Source organism: Idiotropiscis lumnitzeri, chromosome 8 (assembly GCF_059441095.1).
Source record: "Idiotropiscis lumnitzeri isolate Australia: NSW breed Sydney's pygmy pipehorse chromosome 8, RoL_Ilum_1.0, whole genome shotgun sequence".
Classification (NCBI taxonomy): Eukaryota; Metazoa; Chordata; class Actinopteri; order Syngnathiformes; family Syngnathidae; genus Idiotropiscis; species Idiotropiscis lumnitzeri.
In genome coordinates, this window is record NC_142398.1 from 9,743,474 (window position 1) to 9,770,380 (window position 26,907).

A 26,907-nucleotide genomic window follows, 5' to 3' on the forward strand; every position below is an offset into this window, starting at 1 on the left:
TCATCATTCACCTTATCATGTTTGATGCGGGAAGTCATCATAATCTGAAGACTGAGACGTCTCACCTGTGTGCACCGACGGTTGACCGTTCAAGTGGGATTTTATGTAGTTAAGGCCTGTTTACAAAAACAAAGGATAGAAGCATTTATCCCATGAACAACACCGTTCTAACTTCTAAATGATTGTTTTGCAAAATTATTTCATACACAATAAATGAAGAACATTGCTGTTGTGTTTTCACGAGTGAACTTGACTTAGCTGCCCTTACAAGACAAAAAAAAAAAATCAGGTGCATTAATTATATTGAGTATGGAATTGCTACACTATACCAAATGATCAAGGTCTTCCTTCCACGCTAATAAAGCATGTGATGCTAAACCAGCGATGCTAAGGGGGGCGCGTGTGATCCTGGGGAACATGCTTTTTTCCCACCGTACTACAATTAAATGTAATTGCACATCCACACCAGTAGTTGGCAGTGGTGCTCTCCGAGCCCAATGTGCGCAGCGAGTATTAACTCTACGGTGTAGGTTTGTTTTGCGATGAAAATGCTAATATTTTCGTTGCCTAACAATGCCAACATATCAAGTACAGCAACATAGTACTTCCCATCTCTGCCAGTACATACATGCATACAAAAGACAAACACACAATATAACACTCTGCAAAGTAATGTTAAACAGACACAGCACGCAGCAGTCGCTCGCTCCCTGGAGTGATGTGATTTACAGTATGAGCGCTGTCAGGGAGGCTGCAGTGAATGAGCGACATGAATATGTCACTCTTTCAAATGTCATCTGAGCGGAAGTGGAGCTTCATTCGTCTTACCAGAGTCCATTCATAAAAAACAAAAAAAGGCCCCACCCAGCCAGACTCCACTGTTGTGACATAACGTCTCTTTCAAAAGACCAGACTGTATTGTTGTCAATGACTAACACCCCGCCGCCCCCCCACCCCTCCTAAGCGACAACAAAAGGGACGCCATACCATAGTCTAGGCTGCAGACGCGCTTCCCTCCTCTGTGGAGGCTTTACAACGGTAGATTCACTTTTCCGGCTGGACACACAAGGGAACTCAGATGGATGAGTATGCTTCAGATTAGCGTTATAGCCCTTTTTATAGACGTTGGCCAGATGACCCACAAGCCCCACCCTTGAAAAAATAAGAATAAAAATCTCTAACATGCTTAATATGAGCGTATCCTGGATTGTAAAAGCACACATTACACCGAGGCTGTGCAATGTATGGCCAGCAGGCCACATACGGGCCGCCTCCGATCTTTAAATGTTCCGGACCAACGAGCAGTAACAGTCCTGAAATATTCGTTGTATTAATTTAGCTACGTTTTCTTAAAATGTTTTTATTTATTCATCTCAATAAATACTTAACTTTATTGATATTTAGCAATGACAGACGCACATTTGAAGTAAGAACGACGGAGTGACGGTAACAGTTTTGGTTGGGAAATTTTAAGGTAGAATACACCATTTGGAGCCCCGAATCATAATGTTAAATATTTACATTTTATTGAATAATTTTAAAATTTATTATAACTAATTATGAATGTTAAAATAATTTAGCAGAGGTTATTTATCTAAGTGGCTTTGTTTACATTAACACATTTATTCGGATGAAAAGCCTAATTGGAATAAAAATGTTTCATGTACACACCACCCTATTCGGAATATTCTGACCCGTTCAAGCCTATATCGATCAAGATTTTATTTCGAACGAGAGGGCCGGTCTACGTCCATTGATAATCCAGTCGGCGCACATGAAAATGTATTCCAAAATTTCAGAGCAAATTATCTTTATTGCGCATGTCTGTGACGTCTGTTTTTCCGGAAACTAATAGAAGCAGGGCAAGCGAAAACCGTGACAGCGCAAACGGCAAAAGTATGCTAAGTCACGCTATTTTTGGTATATTTAGTCAATCTGCGCATGTCAAAATAATTTGTTTTGTTTGAAAGTGCTATGCATGAAGATGTATGTCCTGATCGGGTTAATAGTTTTAGTTCCCAAGAAAACAGCGCATCTGATCATAATTTAAACTCAATTCTCATTGGATTAAATTCATTTTGTCCATATAAACGTAGCTAGTGATCAAATAAAGGATTACACATAAAACACAAAACAGTACAGCAAAGACTCTTTGCAGTATGTTTTAAAAATCAAATAAGGTCTTTAAGCAGAAAAGTTTGCGCAGCTCTGCTATCACAGCACTAAAATTCCAGCATCTTGCTTCCATTCGCTTGCTATTTTTCTTTATGGTGATTTTACACATTGGACAGTTGGAGCATCTTTTCCAATAAAACGCCTTGTTAAAGATTAAACCAGGCGTTTCCTTTCTTTTGGATTTACAAAAAGAAAGCAGCGTGCAGCCGGGCTCTTGTTTCAGACTTATGATTTGTTAACAGCTCCAGCAATTTTTTTTTTTTCACTTCACATGTGGTTTCATTTCATGTGACTCAAATGATCCAATAGCTCAGCAAAAATGGGAACATGCTTTGAAAAGAGATTGGAGGTATCAGGAAGCTTGATCTTCTTGATTTGGTGTCGCCGGATATGAAGCAAAACTTGCTACTGCTGTTGTACAACATGAAGAGTCATCAGCGACTGTCGCTGACCATTCTTCATGTTGTGCGCCATTTCACGAGGACATTTACAACAAGATCTTGCTGACAATAGTTATGCGCCGTCACTTGAAATATATTTCTCAGCTCCCCACTTTTGAGCACTGGATTGAATTGGGTCAGCACTCGGTCTCTGACCGATGAAGTCTGGCAACCTCCCGCCGCACAGGAACAATTTAACTGAAGACTAAATTGTCTTGGACATGGACAGTCAAGTATGTTAGAATGGAATCGAAACTATCTTTGACATTCACAAAACTATGAACATTATGTTCATTTCATCATCTTTGATGATTTTACAAAACATGTAGGCCTAAGAAATACATACCCTGCCCCTTGGATTGATTTAAGAAAATTGTATATATATATATATATATATATATATATATATATATATATATATATATATATACTTTTGCAACTTTTCCATCTTGGCCAAGAATTTTCTCTGCCCATTCCTGCTAAAAAAAACCAAAAATAATAATAATAAAAAAAAAACAACCTCGATATTAGGATTCCTGTTGATGGTAATTACGGTAGACAGAGTTCACAAAGTAAAGTTTATTGGGGAGTTGAAACAATATTTTGGACATCTACAAAACCAAGTCGTGTTTGTAAGATTGATTTAAGACTGAATTGTCCTCGGTGTTACAAAAAAGTATGTCAGGTTCATTGAAGATTAAATCAACTCTAAAGATCTTGTATTCCAGGTCCATCAAAAACTCTGAAGTCTTCACTGGTGAAGAAAACAGTAATGACTACATTGTTTTTAACATTTACGAATATACTTAACCAAAGACTAATTTGTTTACAAAGTCAAATACGCTAGATTCATTGAAGAATATAAACTGTTTGAGGTTTATGAAATACCGTACCTGAGATTAAGTCAAAATTGTGTTTGACGTTTATAAATTAAGACTTAAATTGAAACGACGTTCACATGACAGTTCATCAAAGACAACTAAAATTATTCAAAGACAATACGTTCATTTCACTCCAATGTTTACAAACTATTCATTGATGCTTAGTCACCACTTAACAGTACGATCATTTATATCCTCTCTTTATTTTTTACAAAAATGGATTTGATTGATTGGCGCGTGCTTTTCTACGTACGCTAGGTATGCTAAAAACTCAATTGTCACTTTGCTTATAAAAAAAAGTTTTGTTCAGTGAAGATTGAATTATACATGTTTAGAAAATCATGCGTATGTTAATGGCATTGAAGAATAAATTCTTTTTGACATTTATCAAAAACATAACTTGCATGTTTTTCTTATATGATGAAAGTTTGGTTCATTCAAGGCTGTAAATTGTCTTTCACATTTCTAATGGTCAAATTGTTGGCGTCCTCCCTCAAAGCAGATATAGGTCATGGCAGTTTAAGTGATACTTAATCAGAAAATGTACCCTAACCCATCAAAACTAATTTGGAAAGTATTTTTCCCCCCACAAGAAATATTCAGGATACGCTCGCCCGCCCCCAAAAAAGAATTCAAAGAGAAAATGCAATTGTTGAACATCTGCGGTGGCTGGCACCTGGCATCCCACCGTACGACCTAGATAGGCTGATACGTGATGCTAAGCAGAATCACAACGTAACATTTAAAAAGATGTTTTCATTGGAAATGGGAAAAGCATTTTTGGAATGTCTTCTCTTGTTTTTGGAGCAGAGTTTAACAAAAGGCTTACTGATATTACCAGAATAAATCATGGCTGGCCTTTGATAATGAAAGGGTATAAGAAGTTCTGCATTCAGGTTATTAGCTGGCTAACTGGAGGCTTTCATCAGACAATAATTGATCTGGCAACACAATTACAAACCAAGATTAGGTGTGGTCTAAATTTTGTCTAAAATTCCTTATTAACTAGAAATTGTGTGCCGTTTTCCATCTGCTTTACCAGCGATCTATACTGGCAAGTAAGAAAATTTCACTCAATCCACAAGACCTGAATTAGAGGAATAATAACACAAGTGCATGTGTACAGTAGATATGACAGCTGCATAAATAAAAAAAAATGTTTTCACCAATCCAAACACTTTTAATTGACTTGACCAAAGAACATGTTTGTACTTGCATCATGCATTGGCCATAGCTACAGACGATTGAACATCTGCCTTTTTTAAAAATTTTTTTTACTTCCAACAAATAGTTACAAACCGATCCACCCAAAAGAGGTCAGCGACTCTTTATTTTTTTTTTTTTTGCTGTATTTTGTTTTGCAGTTCAGAACCACTGAGTTAGACTGCACTCTTGATTATTGCTAATTCACAAAAAGTGATTTTAAACACAGTTTTGCCTGGTAAATCTTTCTGATAGACAGCTAATATTTGCTAGCTGCCTGAAAAGTCCCCAAACTTGCTGTCAAATAGTAGCTAACCAACCAGTTGACAAATATGCCTGAAAGTGCACTCAGTCTACAAACATTAGCCAAGGCTAAAGGTTTGTTAGCCCGCTAATATTCGCTCTCTCAGCTAGTTAGTAAATTGTACTCCTTCTCTTAAAATCCCTCTAATAGCCATTATATGATGAGCTATCTACTGGAAAAACAACTTATTACAATCTGAATATTGGATAAACTTCAGAATACTCTTGTTTTGCAGATTTTAGAATTAAAAATTTGCGAAGATGTAGCAGTTTAACGAATTTCTGGATGGTTTTCTTTTATCTCAGTCATCGTGTGAGTGACTGACAAATGTATGCCTGCACTTTTACTGAACTCAACAGTTTCGAGACTGTCACTGGTGTCTTGCCTCACCGCTGATTGGGAAGATACACTCAATGAAGCTGATGGTATCTCCGTCATGGCCACAGATTATGTTACCAGAGTAAACAAAAGTCACATGAAGAAAATGTTTTCCCAAACACACTATAATGGGTTCCTTTCATCGAATGTATCATATACCTGTATAACGTTATGTGAGAACCTTTGCCAAACTTTTGAAGCTACACATGCTCTTCAAAATTCCGAGATGAGGCGGGCTACCATTCCTAGGCTATATAAATCACCATTTTACTCTGCAGATTTTTTTAATCCAGCTCCTATTGCCAGTTTTATTAAGCAAAACTCTATCATGAGTAGAAAAGTCTGCCCGAAAAGATTTAAGGCTCAAGTTGGCCTTTTTATATATGGTACAGTGTTTGAATTTGACTTTGCTGGATATGCAAATTACCTCCTGACTATATTATATATATATATATATATATATATATATATATATATATATATATATATATATATATGAGTCAGGTCTACAAGGTTGGAGCTTGACCAAACATCTTAAGCACTAGGTCACTAGGTGGTGCCTAAGTCCTCTTGTTGAATCACTTTGTGTATCATTATTCTTTTGACTAATGAATTACCTTGCCCAAAAACGTACCAAGTATTGTAAGTGTGTCTCTCCTATAGTGAGAATTTTGTTATTTTTAGGGTTGCGAATACAACGCCCATCAATCAGTCGCATTCCCTAGAAATAATTAAAGTTAGAAAAAACAGGGACCAAAAATCAGTTTGATACATCGACATGATATTGGGGAAAAAGTGAGTACAGGGTCTTTAATTTAATGCTGCCTATAGTTTTATTATTAAATGTTCAATTTTACAAAAAAAAAATGTAGTAAACAGCATCATGTTCAATACTTTTTTTTAAACATCATTGAACACCTGCCTCTTTCCAAATGTCCTCTATTCATTTTCTCCTGTAGAACATGTCTTACACAATTTTAGAAAAACTCACCTATTCACATTGTTTTTGTATTTTGTCGTGCAGCCAGACCGTTGCCAGATGGTAGGGTGAAAGCGCTAAAAGTAATATTTAGTGTTGGATAGCTATGTTGAAGTGATACATCTGGACTGAGAGACGACATGTTTTTGTTTTGGAGATGAGTTCAATTTAGAGTTATTAGTGGAAATTACAGAGATTCTTTGGCCCATGCGCAGGCATAAGTGTACTTCTGCTGCATTTTTTTTAATCAAAACATCTGTAAGCCCAAGGATTCATACTAACTTCTTTTTTCTTGGAGCACAGTGGCCTCTCACCTGAAATTTTAGAGGTGCAAGTAAAAAAAAAATGAAGGTTGCATACTGTAAATCAACATGCAAATTAATTATTTGAATTATTTTCACTTATATTACTGATGATTGGGTTGAAGTGTGCAGCTGAATTTTGTCAAAAACTAAAAAAATGTCAAGAGGTTTTTATGTGAGTAGATGAAACTTCACGGCTCAATTGCTCAAATTTTAGGGGCAAAATGCTACTATTTAGGGGCAGTCTGGAGCTTGAAGCCATTTATTTTGAAAGCTAATGAAAATTTCTAAACAATGAAGTATTTTGGGAATCACAGATTTTTATCAATTTATAGTTGAAACTATTATTACACTATTGATATAGGCAATAGACTTTTTGGGTGGAGAGGGGCATCGATTACGCTTTGTTTTTCTTCAACATAGCAGCGCTTGGTCTCGCCCCAGACAGCTGGCCCAAAAATGTTTCTTTCCAGATAAAAAAAAAGAAAAAAAAGAAAAAGAAAGATTCCGCATTGATGCACACTTGAATGCTGCTCATTATGTTTGCCGGTGCCATTGCACTTTTAACCTCGCACCAGCCCCAAAGTTGTCCCAATGGCTCGCCCAAAGGTTATTTCTCATAATGAAATGTATATTCAAAAGCCTTTATGCAATGATGAGATGTTGTACAAGTGTCCACGCCTTGTTAGGAGACGAGTAGAATTCATGGGAATAGCGCACGACTAAAAGGATGCGCATCAGTGTGTCCCATGGCGACGCTTAGCCAAATACGTTCAAATAGACGGCGGGTCGGGTTGCAGCGCAATGGTAAAAGAGTGGCAAAAGGCGTTGTCACCGCTTTGTGATCTCTCCATTTTCTAACCCTGAATGTCTTTTTTTTACAGACCGGACGGACACCAGTAATTTCTCAAACAAAACAAAACAACATCCTTCAAAGCGCCATAACAAAAGCTGGGTGACCTGATCTAATAATTGGAGTGCTGGTTTTGTTTTGTCCCCGGAGTCAGTCATGGCCTGAGGAGACAGCTAGACCAGATAAGTTTTTTTTTTGTTTTTTTTTCTTTGCCTTTAGCCATTTGTATCAGTTGATGGTCAACAGGGTCGCGACATGAAGAAGAAAGAACTGTCAACAGCTTTATCACTCCGGGGCAGACTGTTGAATCAGTCTTTGATTTGAGTCAACTATATCTCAAAAATACTTTTTCCCCTTTAGATATTATATTTATAAAATCCCAAATCAAACTGCTGCAATGGTGAAATTGCAATTATCACTTGGACAATGAAACATTTTTCTTGAAATTTTGGCCCGACCTACTGATACAAATTTGTTTATATATATATATATATATACATAATGCTCGGTACTTTTTTATGGCAGACTAATATTCCGTTTGCAAAACCCCCTATCCCACCCATCGACGATCTTTTATGAAGGAGCTTGAAACAATAGTAAGGGGCAAAAGGGCATTAAGTCGATCACACAGCAGATGTGTATCGACAGCATAATGCAGTCAATAAAGAATTCTGTATTAATTTAGGGTGCATACATCATAAAAGACGTCAGGTATATATAGCGATAGTAATTTTCACAGACTTCCATCCAAAACTTCCAGACATCCACTTTGCTTTGTACGCCACAGGTTCAAGGGGATTCCCTTCATGGATAGAAGAGGAAGAAGTGCTGAGTCGTGCTTTTGATATCCTGCCCGCTGATTCATTAAATAAGCACATATGTAAACAATCACACTATAAACTAAAGTAAGCAAACTCTGCCCAAAAAAATACTCAAACATTATTGATGCCTGACTTGAGACGGGATATTAACTTTTTTTTTTAACAGCTGGTTCACGTGTAATTCAGTTCATCAGATGCCACAGTTTTTCGCTGCCATTTGGCTTTTTTGTTGCAACCAAAAAAAATCCCTAAATGAAAGCCAAGAAATTATCAGTGACTCCGCTATCAGCACAATTCTACCACAAAGTGACATTTAGAAAGTCCAGATATGCAATTTTGGTTTCCTGGCATCGCAATCTACATTAAAATAATTCAAACTGTTAAATCTCTTATCACCAGGCAAAGTACAAGTCTAGTGGGATGGTTTGTTTCAACTTTTGTTACCTTATAAGAGTCCGCCAAAAACTACACCAACCCATTTCGACAAAACGTTGTTGCGATGGCACATTGACCACATGATCCTGAATGTTGTTCGGCATTCACCATGAATGAGAATTCATCCTGCTGGATGAGGTTGAGACAAACAAACAGCTCCACAAGTTGTATTATGTTACGCTAAGATTTAAAAAAAAAAAAAAAAAATTAAACATTTTTTTTGCAGGAATTAATTTTTTTTTCTTGACTCAAGTCACGAGGGGACTGTCCCCTCCCCACTCAAAATGCTAGTCTCTCATCATTTCATAAGCCAGTCACCATGAGTGTGCAAGTATGCTGCTTGCTAATTAATATACTGTATGAACCGACAAACAAAAATATTTCACTGGTTGACTTTTTGAACATGCATCAGAGATAATTCAGCATGCGAGCTAAAAGGTATGCACAAATGAACCTAGTACAATTCTTCTACCATTTCTAAAAACCTTTGTTGCAGAAATTAACTGTATTCTGCGTTGAAGTCACGACAGAACGTTTTCCTCTCTGCCCCAGAATGCAAATGCTAGAACTGGCCAATCCTAAATGCAGGTTGTCATTCCCCATGACCCAGCCTGCTAATTCTCTAAACTTAAAACTTCTGATATATTTTCTTTTTGGTACTACTACTCTCCTGGCCTCAGAATGCAGAGAGTAAAACAAAAGTTTGCCATCGTTCTCGAGGAACTGTCTGCGAGCTACAGTACAGACAAAGAAACAAAAATACGGAATGATGCGCCATGATGCGAGCATTTTAAATATTTTTACAGGAACTTTTTGGGTCTCGAATTACAATGGAAAGGTCACCCCCTCCATCCAAGACAAATGGAAGAGTCCCGCCTGTCTTATCCAAATGTTGTCATTCTGCATGAACCACAAAGCAGCCAAGTAAGTAATGGAAAGTATAACAATATTGCTGCCACGTGGTTGGATGAATAAACCAAAGTATGCCATTCAGAGATTCTTTGATTTTGCAGGCGGTCTGCAGCTGTGACAAAGTATTTACTAATAAAAATAAAGTATAACACCATGAAAGAATTTGTTAGAGAAGTCATGAAATCAAGAAAATGGAAATGCGGAGTTTCTGGACTATTTCTGACCTCCACTGCTAAAAAGACACCCGAAAGAAGCCACTGACTCACCCCCACTTTGTGTTTATGTGTTAACAAAGCCAGAGGGGTTCGGTGGGCCCCCAGTCGAAAAATACTTCAGCGATGACTGTGCCTAACGGACAACACCCATTTTTAAGCACATCACGTGAGATGCTTTGAAGTACTTTGAGGATTCAAAAGTCTGTCTTGTACCACTGTGAGGTTTCTATTTGTTGATTTGAGAGTCACAGAGAGCCAACCGCAGTCCGTTTGTCTACGAACAACCGCCTGCAGCTCTTATACTTTACATAAATAGCTAAAATTCATTCATTTGTCCCTAAACAAATGACTAATGTTTAAGGTAATTGCTCAAAACATACAAAGACAGAACTATTTCGTACTGAATTGTGGAGCAATAGGGGAAATCAGTTTTGCAAATTTTTAAGCCGTGAATAAAACATAACCTAATGATGCACTCTGTCATCCGGCATGAATCGCTCCTCCCCCACACTATAAAAACTTAAGAGCCTTTATCTGAATCATGATGATCCAGAGAAATTGTGAATTACTTTTTATTTCTAGACTAATTCCTACTAATACAGCATGCAGTTAGCTACCTAGCTACATAATGCCTCCAGTCCAACACGGCATCTTCCCTGGATACCACAATTAAGTGGCGGTGGCGCGCTGGGCAATCCTGCCACCCGTTTGACGGCCAAGAGAAGCCCAAGATGCCCGTTAGCGGACAATCTACCCGATGGCTAGTGGCTCTTGTCATGGCATGGAAAGCCATTTGACTCTGCTGTATATACTCTGGCCAGTTTTTGGTTTAGTTTCTGGTAAATGGTCTTTCACTTGTATAGCGGCTTACCACCTAGTCAAAACGTTTCACACTGATGTCACATCTACCTGCTGATGACATACCATCAGGAGCAAGGTCTTCAGTATCTTGCTCAATGATACTATGACATGGAGCCATGGGTGAGAATCGAACCCACAACCTCTAGGTTGGGAAAAGACCACTGTACCACTGAGCCACACCACCCCCGTTATGTCCCGTATAAGCCTGTTAACCACACTCTTCACTGTGGTGTGTCAACTATACGGTCGAGCCCGAAATTATTCATACCCCAGAGAAAGAGAGCGAGAGTCTAATGATAGTCTGTTTCTTGAGGACCTGAGACAAACGCTCTTGTGTGACTCACTGAGAGGAGATGAGCAAGTAAGCTCCATGTCTGTTGAAAGAAGAATGACCTCATCCATACATTAGAAGGGGGTCTTAACTCTGCACAGTTCTGGCAGTTATATTTGTTTATGACTTCCATTTCTGTTCCCGGTCCACACTTTATCATATTGATAAGAACTAGTCCGTTTAACAAGTGGCTCAGACAAACACAAAGAAAGCAGCAGGGTAATTAGAAAGACACCCAATACTTCCCTCTTTCCAGCATCCTCTTGAAGACGGCTGCCGCAGTGAATGATTCCACATGAGCTGCTTCAGATCAGCTCCAATGTCAATGGGAGGAGAAGGGGGAAGGAACACTTAAAGGTCAGCTCAATTTAAAACGTTTAGCTGTGAAATGAGCGAACAAAGCCTTGTTTTTGAAGAGTTGTGGGGCTGGTCACTTCTGCCCCCCAGTGGCCCAAGTGGACTGTTTCAGTGTGTGCTTCAGAGTATAGAACAATATACTATAGCATCCTAATTCAGATTAGCACCAGAAATCCAAGGTTAGTCATCTTACCTTTGGGTAGCACTGCAGCCTAACACTACGTTTCATGTTCATATTAATACCACAGCGTTTTGTTTAAGAAGCAGTTACTTTCCTACGACACCAATGGAATTTGAAAGACATTGTAGTCTCATTACTGATAGAAATATGTTGCTTGAGTCTTATTATTCTGGTATTTTTTAAAGATGCAGAACTGTTGAAGTGTAGACAGTAGCTCCGTCACTTAGGACTTGACTTGGGGACTGGAGGAGCTGAAGATTTTACTCCAATTCTAGCAAAAGAAACTGTTTGGTGACGACATGCTTGTTCTGACTTTGGTAGAGGTGGCATTTGAGACACTGGCTCTGGGAACAGCATCAAAGAGCAGTGAGGCTGAGGACTCAGGTGTGTGGGTGGTCTGCGGGTCAGAAAAATCCAAGATCTGATTACAGATTGAAGTACCAAGTTTGTGAAGTCACTGACAGCTTCTTCGCCAGTACCTGGGGGCTGCCTGTGTTGAAGGTAGCACAAATGTCCAGGAAGGGCAGCCTCACATACGAGTCCTATTAACATATTGGGGGGCTTTCTGTCGGTAGAGACATTGAGACCCTAGCCACGGGAAAGACAGATGATGTCTTGTGGCACATTGGAACGTGGCCTGAGACAGAATGAATCGATGACCTTCATTACCTTTATACATGTTCTTTGAGAGTCTATTCATCAGGACTGAGAGCTGGGGCTCATCAAGAGAAGTTGTGATCCTGTCTGTAGTGGTTCAATGACTTTTCCTGCTGCAGTCCATAATCCTTCTGATACACCACAGGTCATTCAAGCACCCCAGCGATAACTTAACGGGCCGTAAAAAAAACAACATAGCTGACCCCACCAGCCAATTTTTGCTTTGGGCCAACTAAAAGCTGTGATCTGACTGTAATGACTCACATAACATCCTTTGCAAGTGCGCAGCATCTGTAGCTCTCATACTGTACTCTCATTCAAGTGATCTCATAAAAAACTAATTTAGCTACAAAATATATAACGTAACGTAAAATGGCACTGCTGTATGTCTTTGGAAATGTTCAGCACAATTGACTTTGTGACGGTCTCTCACTGGGATCCTTTCTTGTCACGGAGAAAAGAACTGAAAATGACTTCAACCCCATTTTGTCTGGTTTTTCATGGAACTTAAAGAAGCGAGTCGCTTTTTGAGAAATAGTTTCTAGAGCGGTACGTAAAACCATTACACATTTCTAGCGACCACAGGTCCACTTCTGTTTGCAGCCATGTTTGAAGCAGCAGTGCATGTCAGTTCGAAGCTGAAATATATTTCATTACCCAAACTCATATATTTACAGAAAATCCCAGAGTATACATGATGGCTATATCAGAATTATTATATTCAAACTATTTGGAGATCCTTGGAAACATTTGTCCCACGTAAGGGCTCACTGGACCTATAGGGAGAACTAGAGCTTAGTAATAGACGAGCTTATCTCTATAAAAGGAAGACAATCCCCCTTAGATCGGCGTCACCTACAAGAGGATACATAGTATAATCCTGCGTTTGCAATATTTGCTTTTGATTTGAGGTCCCATCATATCGAGCAGACAAACCATGTGAGAATGTGAGTCCGTGCATCTTCAAAGGTGAGGGCAATTGCTCCCCTCAGACAAAGTGCAGACATGATGATGAGGCTTTATGACATCCCACAGTGCCCGTCATACGCATTACAGATCTCCTACAGTTGAAGCGCCTGGATCCTATTGGTCATTGCAAAGTGCGGCAAAGCACGAAGCCACACACAGTGTATGAGAGCTCTTCTCTTTCAAGTGCAGCCAGAGCGAGTCCGCCGAGCTTTGTCTTCCCATCAGAACGCTCAACCCTAAATGTTTGTCCAGCTTGAGTTGTTTTTCAAACAATGCTGTTGACCATTTTCATTGTTTCCCCAAATGACAAATCAAAATTCTGACTTATTGTGTTTTTGTTTTTTTTTCCATGACGCAATACGTGATGAGGTGCAGGAAGGATTCTGTGGGTGATAACTTCAACATTATGAAAAAAGGAAATGAAAAGTTTTGCGTGGCTGTTTGGTAACTCTTGTTTTGTTCAGGCTCACAGTTTGACGATTAATCTGTTATATCTATTAATCGTCACGTTGGTTTGGATACAATTCAAAATCAATCAGATTGTTCCGACAAAGACAAGTAATTTAAACCTTGAGTTTACAGTAACAATCAATAATGACCATTAAAAGGTACCGATATTTTTTTCCAAGTCAGTCATGCAAATTCTCCCATTAAGTTGGTGAGATTTTAACACCTGGTAACTGTTTTGAATTGTGAGGTATAAAAAATGAAATTATGCATAGATAACAGACTCTTGGTATCCTTGTCCCTTTCGGACATTGAAGATTTGAAGGACATGCACCATAAATATTAAGAAATTATATACCTGACGATAAGCAGTCAACAAAGTCTGAAGACAAGGTGTAATTTTATTTGCAACACCAGCTAAAAGAAAAACTCCGCAGCTTCAGATATCAGAAATCGTATTCCTACGGCTTCATGATTGTTTGGAAATGAGGAAAAGTTTTGGGTAACGTGAAGAGCTTTAGTATACTACAGTTCTGCGTTTGATTCTTCATATTGGAATGGACAATTTGAAAATGTGACGCATGGTTGAACATGTTAGCGTTCGTGCGCTTGCTTCTGGCGAAGTGCTTACTATCCAGAAAAGGCCCTTTGTCAGTTCTTCCCGAGCCTCCTGGACATTAGCGTTGGCACAATGGTTGCTTTTCCCTGCTTCCTACTTTACGCAGCTTTTATTTTCAGTTTTTGGGGCTCACTTGAGGCTAGTAATATTTACAAATTCTTGCCAAGCGATCAAAGTCAACACTTAACTCACGCCAGGCGCTAAGTGGCAGGACTTGTTTTTAAATTATCTGCTGGCTTCATCATCTGTCACGCTAAACAGAGCATGAACAAATCTGCGGTCCAATGTGGTCTACCTAAGGCACTTAAGGCTACTCTCTGGTCGTTGCCTCCCCCCGCACTCAGCTTCGAGAAGGTTGGTACCTCTTGTCTCGGAGCCGATCTGTTTTTCCAGAGGGACGATAAAGAAAAGTGAAGGACAAAGACACATAAGATCCACGAGAATGAGCACCGTTGACAGTCTGTGAAGAATTCATTTTGAAGCGTAAAGTATTGCAAGCCGACTTTGAAATGTTAATTTAAGTGTTTTGGGGTGACAGTTTGTGGTATATTTATGGGCTTAACTATTACTATAGTCACTGAAAATGTTTTTTTTTTTTGCTTTCACAGCACAGTTCCCCCTTATTGTGACTGACTGGTCCTACGTGTGACAACTCGGGCTGGGTGTAATTATTGGGTATAGATATTAATACTTTTACTAATCCACCTAGTTACAGCAAGATGTTTGTACTAATTGCAGCATTGGTTCTTCTGAGAATGCCTTCCATACGAATGTAAAATTAGTACTGTGTGAAAACCTTGACTGAATTCAAAATCAATTAAAAGTGAATTATGAATTGAAAATCTAATTGAATTGGGCCCTCGTGTATCGAATCAAATTGATTTTTGGGAAATTTGAATCAATACCCAGCCCGAGACGCAACAATTACCCACATTCTTCATGTCCATGTTGTGGAGTAGTGTGGCAAGATGGAAAAACATTGAGTCCAAAATCCTAGCATAAAGTCTCCCAATAGCACAGTTGCAAAGGATGCGTTTGACAAGCGGTTTGAACATCGGTCTGGCATTTCAGAGGTTTTGGGCTCAAATTTCTGGCCTTTCTTTGGGGAGTTTTTCCATTTCGTTGAAAAAACAAACTTGCTGGGCTCATTGAAGACTCGAAATTGCCCGTAGGTGTGACTGTGAATTGTGGTTTGACTACACTACAGTATACAGTGCTGTGAAAAAGTACTTGCTGATTTCTGTGTTTTTTGCATATTTATCAATGGCAATAGTTTCATTTCATCAAACCAATTTTAATATCTCTCAGAAAAAGTAATTGCCCCCTCCATATAATAGCGAGTTCTGCCACCTTTGGCAGCAATAACTGAAAATCAACCATTGGCAATAATTGGGGATAAGTCTTCCACACCACTATGGAGCGATTTTGGAGCGATTTTGTTTGTTTTTTTAGCCATTCTGAGGTGGACTTGACTGTTCCGGATCATTGTCCTGCTGCGTAATCCGAGTGCTTAAGTTTGAGGGCACAAACTGATGGCCGGACGTTCTCCTTCACGATTTTCTGGTAAACAACAGACGAGGTTTTTCCGACAAACACAGCAAGTTGTCCTGGTCCTGAGGAAGCAAAGCAGCCCCAGACATCATAATACCACCACCATGCTTCACTGTTGGCATGTTTTTAATCAGATGCTGTGCAATTTTTAGGCCAGATGTAACGGGCTGCACATGCTCCAAAAAGTTCAATTTTTGACTCAACAGCCAAAAGAATATTTCTCCAAAAATCTTGAGGATCATCAGAATGTTTTTGATGGCAAATGTGAGACGAAGCATTGTGCTCTTTTGTGATAGCTGTGGTTTTTGCCTGGGAGCCCTCCCATGGATGCTATTTTAGACCAATGTCTTTCTTGTCGTGAACTCAGACCTTAACTGAGGCCAGCGAGGCCTGCAGTTCTTTGGATGGATTTTCTAGGTTGTTTTGTGACATCCTGGATGGGTCATCGTCCCACTCTTGAAGTCATCTCCATCGGTTGACCACTCCCGGAAAAGTTTGCCACTCTTCCCAGTTTTCTCCATTTGTGAATAATGGCTCTGGCATTGTTTCACCGAAGCCCCACAGCCTTGGAAATTTCTTTTCCAGACTGATAAATTTCAATCACTTTTATTTTGGAATTTCTTTGGATCGTGGTATGTTGCATTTGTTGTTGAGATTTTGTAGCCCACTTCACTATGTCTAACATATTCTACTAAAGTGTAAAGTTTAAAACTGTGGTGGTGAGTCACATTTACTAGGTGATTTAACAAAGGCATTTACAATTTCACATAGGGCCAGACAGGGTTGTATTGTTTCCCACCCATTGCAAACAAAATCACCTAGAAACTACACTTTATATACTCTTGTGTTGTTTCAGTGTGACATTGAAATTGGTTTGATGAGATGAAACTGTGAGTGATAAATATGCAAAAAAACAGAAATCAGGAAAGGGGCAAATACTTTTTCACAGTACGGTATGTGCCCTGTGATTGGCTGTTGCCTAAAATGTACATTTCCTCTGCCCCAATGTCATCTAGGCTGGGGTCCAACTCACCAGCGAATCTAATGAGTACCGGCACTGTAGAAAGCTGACGGATGGATGTTTGGCATCAAACCACTGCCGAAGAACACCATACCCACAGTGAAGCATGCGTTTCATTAGGAAATGAACCTTAGAACTCGCATTAGGAAGATGATCAAAATTTTATTGAAGCCCTTCAAATGATTTTTTTCACTTCCATTTATCACCAGGGGAGCAGGACATGGTCTTTTATTTGATGCCGCTGTTGCTCATGGTCTGAGCCCGGCAGACTCCCTTACCGGCCACTTCGAACGGCGCCCCCTTGTAGGTCGCCACGCACTCACCGTTTGTGCGCAGGTCGGGCTGAATCTGCTCCCACACTTTCTTCTTGGGGTTCAGCTCTTTGTCAGGCTCGCCTGCAAGTGTTAAAGAGCATTAGATTGCAGTAGCAACCGTCACATTTCTTTTTGTAATGAGCATTCTTAACGCTTGACTGAGCGACTGGAAACATGAGGATTCGATGGACTTGCTAAGCGGAACAAAAAAAACAATTTAAGAAAGACTTTGTACCCAATACAAAACAGTCCCAAGTAAAAAAAAAACAAAAACGGGAAAGCAGTTTTGACTTTAGTTTTTTGAATGGTCATAAGTGTGACGGATACTGCTGCTAAGCCACCTAAAATCAAATCATACGCTTTGTTTTTCTCTTTTGGTCGCTGTTTGATGTTGTTCTAGAGAAATCATCGCCTTTAACACAAAAGCTATTGGGCACATGATCATCTCCAACTTTTAAGTAATTTTGAATAAACGGACTAATCAGAAAATGCTGATTTTGGATGCCTTTGAATGATTAGCCTGGGTGATGATCCGCCGCAGTGGGAAAAGTGATTTTTTTTTTTTCCCCTCTCTGATCCGCGCAGAAAACAGTCCGGATCGTCAATCATAATGTTGAACCCGCTTAATATTCATGCGTGTGGTCTATGCCGAATTCGTCCGAGTCACACACTCCATGAGTGATTTTGATGTGAAATGGAACAATGGCCACTTAGGACATGACTTGAAGTTTGCAATATTCCTGGACACAAAGAGAGGAGCTTGTAAAATGTGTCTCACAAGCAATTTTCCATCAAAGATGCAAACTGCGCTCTCTCTGTTGCCGGCACGCACCACCCACACATATATTTCCACACTCAATTCATTTCTACCCCACTTTCATCTACAAACAGCACACCACACCAATCCCACTCCCCTTACAGTTTCAGTAGCGCGACCGCTGGTGCGCACTCAATTGTTCGACGATAGTTTGAAGCATATCATTCACTCCCACTCATCACTGATGTGATGCTGCAGGCGACGCAGACTGGTCTACTCAGGATGTCCAAACATGGAGATATTTTACCAGGCCCTTAAATTCTGATCTTTTTTTCAATTTGTAGGCTATTTCTTTTTTAGGGTGATCTTTTATAATGAGTTAGAAACAATAATTAAGTTCTAAGTTTTGGCTATATTTAGAGTTTACACTAATACTATATGGAATTCTAAATATTTGATTTTGAATTTCGCTGTTCGCTGGGTTTATTGTGTAACTCTCGTTTTCAAACAGTCTAGATGCCCTATGGCAGAGGTATTCAAATAAAAGTCAGAGGTCCACGACTAAAATTTCTTCCAATTAAAAGGTCCGAACCAAAGTCCAACTTCCCTTAATGTCTAGCCTATGTTCACATTTTTATATAGTTTCGATATTTAGTCATTTTCAACAGAGCGCACTTATATACTGAATATTTAGCAATGTTCCCATTAAACACCTTTGCCAGTCAAACAAATATAAGGCGTTTATTTCACATTTAAGAAAATGTGGCTCCGGGAATTTAACGGTGCCACTTCCAGAAAAAAACTGTAAAATATCTCCTGCAGAAATATATCAAGTCCTAAGCATTGAGTTAACATCTTTTACCTTTTTTTTCTTAAATTAAAGAGTTAAAACGGAAAGCCTAATTATCCAAGTAAAACAGGACCACATGTTCAGTACGCAGTCAATAAAAATGGCTGTCCTCATGAAAAACTAATTCGAAATGAGCTTTGACACCACCTTTTCTTTTGAATATTTTTTTAACTTCTCTTAATGAGAAAAATGAGTTTACGTGCGCTCACCTCAAACTTCAGCGGATAACTTTGCACAAAAGGGCGGTGCTTTGTTTCGTAGTGGCGGTTCGCAATGTTGCGACGGTTTCGGAGCATATGATGCACACTAGTTTTGAATCGACTGCAGCCAGAACGAAACTAAAGTTCTCCGTCCATCCATTTAAAACAACACGCATCGACCTTGCTAACTTTTTAGCAAGGCATACTGTCAGCAGCACTCTCTTCCGGTCTGCTGCGCAATTGGCAGTGGATCGTAAACAAAAGATTTGATTGGCTCAAATCAGTGACGCCTTTTCGGTATTAACTAGAATTGCAGCGCCAACGTTTGCGAATGCGCCCTGAAAAAAAATCATCATAGATTGGTAATGGGTCCGGTCTGAACCATCTGTCGGTCCGGATCCGGACCGCGGTCCGCCATTTGGTGATGCCTGCCCTATGGCATCAGGCTGCTTCTCACTGGTCAGTCTTGGTATTACAACAGACTTTTTGTGTGTGGCGTGTTGTGTTGACCATGGAATACATCACACATGGTCAGAACAGTAAGCATAGATTTTGTTGAATTTTTTTCCGTCACGTGTGGGGTCTCTCACAATTGACAAAGCAGCTGTTCAAATTTTACAATTGTCCCTCACTTAAATGCCATCTATGAAAGAGGAAATCAAGTCAGCTTCCAACCAATAGCTCGGGTATGCTGGTCACAGGTAATTTAGCTGCAAATAAACAGCTCAGAGGATGCAAGCTTTTCCCAAAGGATTTGAACAACGGACACGTTATGTTGTTTATGGCAGCCAGACCATGAGTCAATCATTTGTATGGACATGCAGGTGGAAACTTCAATTTTTGCTAACTAAGCAAAGAAAAAAAAGACCTGAGAAGCCCTGGAAAGTGACTCTTTCCCCTGGCACGGCACCACTTGGAGGGTCGAGAATTTCCACCACGTCGGGCGAGCTGGCGCACATGACCATAGCCTGGGACGTCACCCCTCTCATCTTGGCTGGCTTCAGGTTACACAGCAGAATTGCCATGCGGTTCTGCATCTGTACCACCGAGTTTAAAACATTGTTAAGGTCCATTTATCCAGAGACAGGAGAGGTGGAAAAGTCAAAACCCTTTCGGAAATCAAATGGAATTTGACATTACTTAACAAATATAAGCAACTTTTCCAGCTTGAGTTCAAAGTGAGCATTTACCTGTTCCAGAGGCACAAACTTGACGAGCCCGCTGACCACCGTTCTGGGCGAAGGCTCACCGACGTCCACCTGCTCCACATAGAGACTGTCGGCGTCTGGGTGCTTCTCCGCTGTGATAATGCGTCCGACGCGGAGGTCAAGCCGAGACACGTCCACCTTGGCTTCATCCTGACCGGCTGTCGCCATCTGCTGAGGTTTTTTCTCTGTGGATTTTAAAGTCATTAATTTTATACCACATTAATTCAGACGTACAAGTACAATGGCAGGCAAACTACTTGGTTTAAATCCTCAAGTGTCTTTTTTTTTTTTTTAACTTCAATTGCGACAAGGAAATTGCAGAAAGGAAAAATGCCATAACCATAAAAAAGGATGAGAGAAATGTTGTGAGCAGCTGAAGGATTAACAAGTATGTTCAATTTATTCTTTGGCTTTTTTTATTGCGATGTCACCACTGAAGGGCTGCTATGATGGCAAAGAGGACATGTGTAATGGTAAACATAGAAAAGACATGTGACATGTGATTTGCTTTTCCTTTGACAGTCTTTGCAATCACGTACAGGAAAAGCTCTGCAAGCATCTAAAGCAGGGGTCGCAAACTCACAGCCCGCGTGCTATTTTCTGCCTTTCGGGATGATATTTTGTCGCCCCATACTTGATAGTAAAGTTTCATTTTAGTGCGCCCACTACCTCTTTTGCCATGTTGTTTTGCTTGGCTTATTTTCCTCTTTTTTTAAATCGCGTATGGCTTATCATAACTCAGACTCACAAAAGCTTTTACTGAAAAGTCATTCTTAAGTGAGACCAAGTGGAAGGAGAAAACTTCCTGTGGCTGTAACTCAGTCCTAGTGATGTCTTTCGTAATGACAAAGGTTGGCATCAAGAAAAAAATTGAGTATCTTCAGCGGCCCCCGCAAGAGTTTGAGTTTGAGACACCTGATCGTAAGAATCAAATTCACGTTTGGCTCATCTTGCACAAGTCACCACAGGAAGGCATCTTTCTTTTTTTTGTGAACAATGTGATGACAACCATAGAACATGAATTGATCTGTGACTTTTATAAAGCAAATCACTAGGTTGCTCAAAACAACATGAGCCATGCATACATACATACACTTTCTATACGGCTTTTCCTCACAATCACACTGGTAGACAGTTTTTAAATCTTCAAGTAACCTTCCATTCATGTTTTCGGAAAGTGTGAGGAAACCACAGTACCACGCACGCATGGTGACACCACGCAAACTCCTTTCAGGGGCGACCTTCCTTTAAGTAGTTTGTATGTTCTCTCCGGGCTTGAACAGAGATTCAAACCTTGAACCTCAGGAAAATAAGGCAGATGTGTTAATCACTTAACCATCGTGTTGTCTAACTTTTACACTTGTATTGCCAGCAAGGATTTTAAATGTTATTTAAAACATCACTTATACAATTTTAAATGTTTTTGTGCGTCAAGCAAGCAACAAATTAGTGCACTTGTTTTGGGGAATCTATTTTTGGAACAACGTGGACATCAACCACCATCAGTATTCCAGCATAGTATTCCACTTGAAGGTTCTTCCATATTCCCAACATGTTAAGGACAGACACATCTGTGAGTGTTTTCATGCTAGTTTAACCAAGACCATGCAGCTCACGTTTCTAGGAAATGTTTATTCGAAAACATCCATAGAATTTTTCACCGGAGAAGTGAACCTCTGATTTTTCTAAAAAAGGGAGACATCTGTCTGGATTAAGATTTGAACTCATCCAATTTAGTCAGGAATACCAAAGATCCCCACACTAAGGGAGTGACTTGATTTCATCTGAAGTACTAAAAAAAATAAATAATTCAATGCAAACAGTTTCCTAAAAAGCCCTCTGAAGATTAATGAAACTCAGCTGTGGCATTTCTGTGACGTAAACTTATTTAAAACACTTGCGGCGCAATAAATGAACCGCAGATTTACGATGAGGGGGGTTTTCCATTTCATCAATATTCAAACCAACAACGCCTGACAAGAAACGTGAACGTTCCGAGATTGAATGCGTGTTTTGAATATGACAGACGTTTTTAAACACTCTTGAACGGCTAGTTTTAATGGCTACAATGGAGAACACACACCAACAAATTCCAATGATATCCGCAGCTTGTGACGTGACACATCACCAGTTGGTGTTCGTGTCACGACTTCAAAAGCATTAATAACTGGAGGAATGTTGACGTGCAAAATCGGTCACCTTTTTTTTCCGCCTTCTTCTTATTGTGGCTGTCGTCTTTGGGGGGAGGACTCTGGACAGCGGCAGCGGGGGTGACAGAGGGCGCAGGACCACCAAGTTGTGGAGGAGTGGCATTGGATTTCACATTGACTTCATCGGATGGCATGGCAACATCTCGCACTGCGGGAAAAGGAAAGAACAAGATTTCATCATGAGGAAATGTCCCTGGGAAGTGTCCATCAGAACTTTGTAGTGAATATTTCCCTTTGAACTCAATTACTAATGAAATAACTAGGGATGGGCATGTACCCATACCTCGCCAAAATTAAACGATTAAGAAAAAGTTACCCTTGTTCAAATGACAGCTGTCTGCAATATACAAAAATAATTTCATCTCCAAAGGGCGAGTGCTGCAAAAAATGTTTGGGAATCACTGACTTAACCTATGACCGGTTCAATTCGTATGAAAAATTAATTTTAGTGAAGTACAAATGAATGAGAAAGTGGTTACATAAATGCACGCACCCTCTTATAAAAGGGGATGTGCCTGTGGTTAGAATTAAGAAATCACATTCCAATTTTTGTCAAATGGGAGCCAACACATGCATCTGTGTGTTCACCATTTAAAGCTAAAGCACCCCAAATAAATTTCAGATGTGCTGTTTGTGTTTTATTTTGGTCTTTAAAAGGGTAAAGCACCTATCACACTGAGGGGCAAACATTTCCGATTGTTGGCAGAGGTAGCAAAATGCATGTTCGCGTCAGGGTTCATTCAAGGCTGCAAAGGTTTGCAGAACGGTCGGTAATAGTTTTAGTGGTTGTTCATGCTGCAGTACAGGCGAACGTCTGGCGACCGTTTGGTGAACATTCCTATCCTTGAATGAAGAAAATAGAGCCGTGGTTGGTTGTCACCTGAGCAACTGTGATGTCATTTTCTGTCGACCACAAGTGGCAAAATGGCTGCCTCCTGACATGGATAAAAACAGGTGGATTTTGCTGCTTTATATTAATTTTCCACAGTGGCAGCATTGATCAAAATACCATGTTTAGACTGGTGGGGCTGCATAGACATATGGTAAAGAATTTTTGGGTTGACTTCTCCTTTAACTTTCTGACTCTGCTGCACTATGTCCTCGAGTGGGTATTGGTGAGTACTGGTACCAGTCTGAATAAAAGTGGTATTAAACATCTGTACAAATGTCACATTCCAATGTCATTGACAGTCGGTAAGTGCCAATATAAATTCTGTGGGGGGAAAAAAAACAGCTTGTCACAATAGAAGAGTTTGGCAAAGCAGATTGAACAGATTGACGTCTTTTTAAGATTCAACTCACATACTGGTCCAGTTTGTTTGCAAAAGTCTTGATAATAAGAGCTCAACGGGGACCTGATGATTTTCCGGCATGTTTATTCAAAAACTCTTTCTCAGAACTGTGATGCTTCAGAGGTTCTTGGAGAGTCATACAATTCCTGTACTGTGGAAAGATTTATATTATTTCAGCTCCAAAGGTGTCATGCCCCAGCGAGAATAAGCATTTCAAACCTGTGGTATTAACGTGGTCTTAAGGAGGGTTTTGAGAGAGTGATCGTAAAACTAGATCGAACCAGTACTATCCGCTTGTATTGGTTCCCTACAATTGAGCGAAAGTGCTGTCATGGCAAGCCTCTGATCAGATATGGTATGGCAAAAATATGGTTTGGCTCACGAATGGAAGTATGAATACACAGCTGTCATACTGTACTGAAGTGCAAAATACCAAAATTTATCATGGATGTCATTTGATTTCAGTAAGTCTATTTTGTAAGCTTTCCATTCAAATAAACCTAAAACAACATATTTTAGACGTCCTGTCCTTTGCTGTGTGTTCTCGAGTAGATGAACCACAAGGCCAAGAAAGACTTGACATTACCTCCCCTCTTCTTTTCTTTGACCAGCAGCTGTTTTTTCAAGTCCTCGATGTCCTGCTTAAGCTTTCCGTTTTCCACCAGGAGTTTCTTCTCCTCCCTGATGCTGGCCTGGACGCCTACAAGGAGGTAAATTCTTAATACTGTGTCCCGCAATGCCGCAAAAACTCAACAGAACTTAAGTGCTCCTCCACTAAAGCAAACATATTACTGGGTGAAATGTAGCGAAGGCCTGACTCCCGACTGGACAATCACATTATGTTGTAGACTTTAAAGGACTTACTGGCTTTCTCCTTGAGCAGCTGGACTTGCTGTTTGAGGTACTCGATGATCTGTTCCGCCTCTGCGGCTCGCTGCTCCAGCCTCGCCAAGGGGTTAGGACTTGACATTTTGAACAAGGAGCGAGCTACAAACCTGAAAAATAAATGGTTTTGACAGTGAACCCTCGCATTTTGCCGGTTTGGCGTTCACAAATTTGCATTTTTGTTTGTTTAATTTTATTCTCCATAATAAACTGAAAATTGCATCCATGCTATTGATAGGCCTCATGTAATGTTGTTTCAGTTGGATAATTTTGACTGAATACAATCATTTATGAAACTAACATGGCTTAATGATTGTGTACCAAATAGGTACACTCACACACAATTCATCATTATGTAGTTCATTGCCATTCAGGATACACAAGAAACACCATTCAACCCGCTTTTGTTACATTCCATGATCATATTATTGGGATGACATGATACGGTCGACATGATCGGAAATCAGGGGCCGATAACAGGATTTTGAATTGATCAGTAGCGGCTGAAAAAGACGCTGATTTACAGTTATATACAAATATATCAACTTGGGATACCTCCCCCCCACACACACACAAAATTAAGATAATTGAAACAATTTGGTTCTGGTGCTTTTCTTCTTTGTTGTATTGAAGAGGTACTGGAGCAGGACTCGAGATCGGCAGATACACAACATCAAGTGACTTGAACTGTGACTTGTGTGCATAAAAAAAGTCTTGGGGACATCCCTACTATCATTATTTTTACATAACAGGAACAGGGATTGGAATTTAAATACATCATTTATTTGATCGACGTTTACGTTGGACCTGGTAAGGAGGAGTGATTCGTAACATCGTGCAGAAATAGCAAGTCTGTGTTGCTCAATCGAACCGGCTGCAGTGTGTGGAGGACCACCCTTTACTTACTTTAAACCAACAGTACCGTAACAAAAAGTGACCGGGCACCTGGCCTAACGGCAGCACCAAGAATCACTGCAGACTGTTGATTGGTTAAGACTCGTCACTTCCATGCGACACCATGACACATTTTATTACCCATCATTTATTTTGCTTGGGGAAAATATCAACAGCAGATCATGACGACATACTCTTGTGATTGGCTGGATGCCTAAAATGAGAAAAAGTTTACCTCTAGCCCGGAGCAAGATGAACGATTAACCAGCCAATCGCTAATGAAACTCAACAAACTGACAAAAGGAAAGTGAATGTTGATGTTGCTGAAGTAATTTACTAGTATGACAAAAAAAAAAAGTTGGAAATTTAGTTTAAAAACGTTAGAGTCTCCATTTCCAATCATTATTCAATTTTTTTTTTTTTTTTTTAAATAAGGTTACGGCTCTCTAAAATATAATGTGAGGTGCTGGAAAGCAGCAGCTGGCTCAAGATGAAAAAAGAGTGCTGAAGGACAAGGAAAATTAGAAACATTTAAGCGCTGTAGTTGAGAGAAAAACAACGAAATAAGGATCAAAGCCTTGTTTTCCTTGAATTAATTTAAACTGGGCCAGCGGGGCCTACCACACAAAGGCTGAACTGATTTGGAAACGCATTCAAACAGGTCATAGTAAACATTGATGCATTCCATCTGCAAATAACGTATAAAAACAAAACAGGAAGATTTCTCTTTGCGTCTTGCACACCACTGTGACGAATACAAAAGTGCAGTCATAGCGCCCCCCTAAGTAAAATTGACTACTCTAAAAATAGCCATGCCACCCTCCATTAATAGAACGTTTAGAATGACTATAACATATTGGCCATATTCTTCAAAACAAGCACATTTGCTAATGTTTACTTTTATGCCAGTGTGTATACTGAAAATACTTGGGAGTGTTGTCAAAAGGAAAGCATGTCCTCAAAAGGCACCTAATGTATTCGAGCTTCGCGATGCTAGCTAAAGCTCTCTAGTTGTAATGGGCAAATAAAATACAGATGAGAATGAACATAAATGTGCAATTTATTGCAGAAAAGAGGATATTATAGCGAGATGTCAACTAACAGCATCAAATTGTTTCAAAGAGGTTCAAATAAAGACACTCATTCGTAGCTGGTGTTTCTAGTAAGACTGTTTTAACAAAATAAGAAATACGATAATAAAACATTTAAAAACAGATTACACTTACATGGACTTTTAGCAATCACCTCTCCACGTTTACGCGAGCGTCGGACGGGAGAGGGGGTGGGGGATTGAGGCTTGCATGGTATACTAATTTAGTACAGGCAGGCACACGGATGCTAAATTAGGCCCAACGCTGTAGATCTGTAAACAACAAGGACGCTCAGATGACATATGAAGGCTTTC

General features: G+C 39.7%; 1 protein-coding gene across 3 annotated transcripts; it reads right to left on the minus strand.

Moving 5' to 3' along the window:
- Nucleotides 1–26,865, minus strand: aimp1a (aminoacyl tRNA synthetase complex interacting multifunctional protein 1a). 3 transcript variants are annotated; one of them, XM_088302995.1, is made up of 8 exons: nucleotides 26,729–26,865; nucleotides 24,588–24,718; nucleotides 24,310–24,423; nucleotides 22,421–22,579; nucleotides 20,204–20,406; nucleotides 19,882–20,050; nucleotides 17,216–17,287; nucleotides 1–116 (listed from the first exon to the last, which is right to left on the minus strand). In XM_088302995.1, coding segments are annotated over exons 1-8 (951 nt in total). In that variant the 5' UTR covers nucleotides 26,731–26,865; the 3' UTR covers nucleotides 1–15. The 3 variants fall into 3 exon arrangements, with proteins under 3 accessions (XP_088159121.1, XP_088159123.1, XP_088159122.1); XM_088302997.1 differs by lacking the exon at nucleotides 1–116 and adding an exon at nucleotides 14,085–14,701; XM_088302996.1 differs by lacking the exon at nucleotides 1–116 and having other exon boundaries at nucleotides 17,035–17,287.
- Between the last annotated feature and the right edge of the window lie 42 nt (nucleotides 26,866–26,907).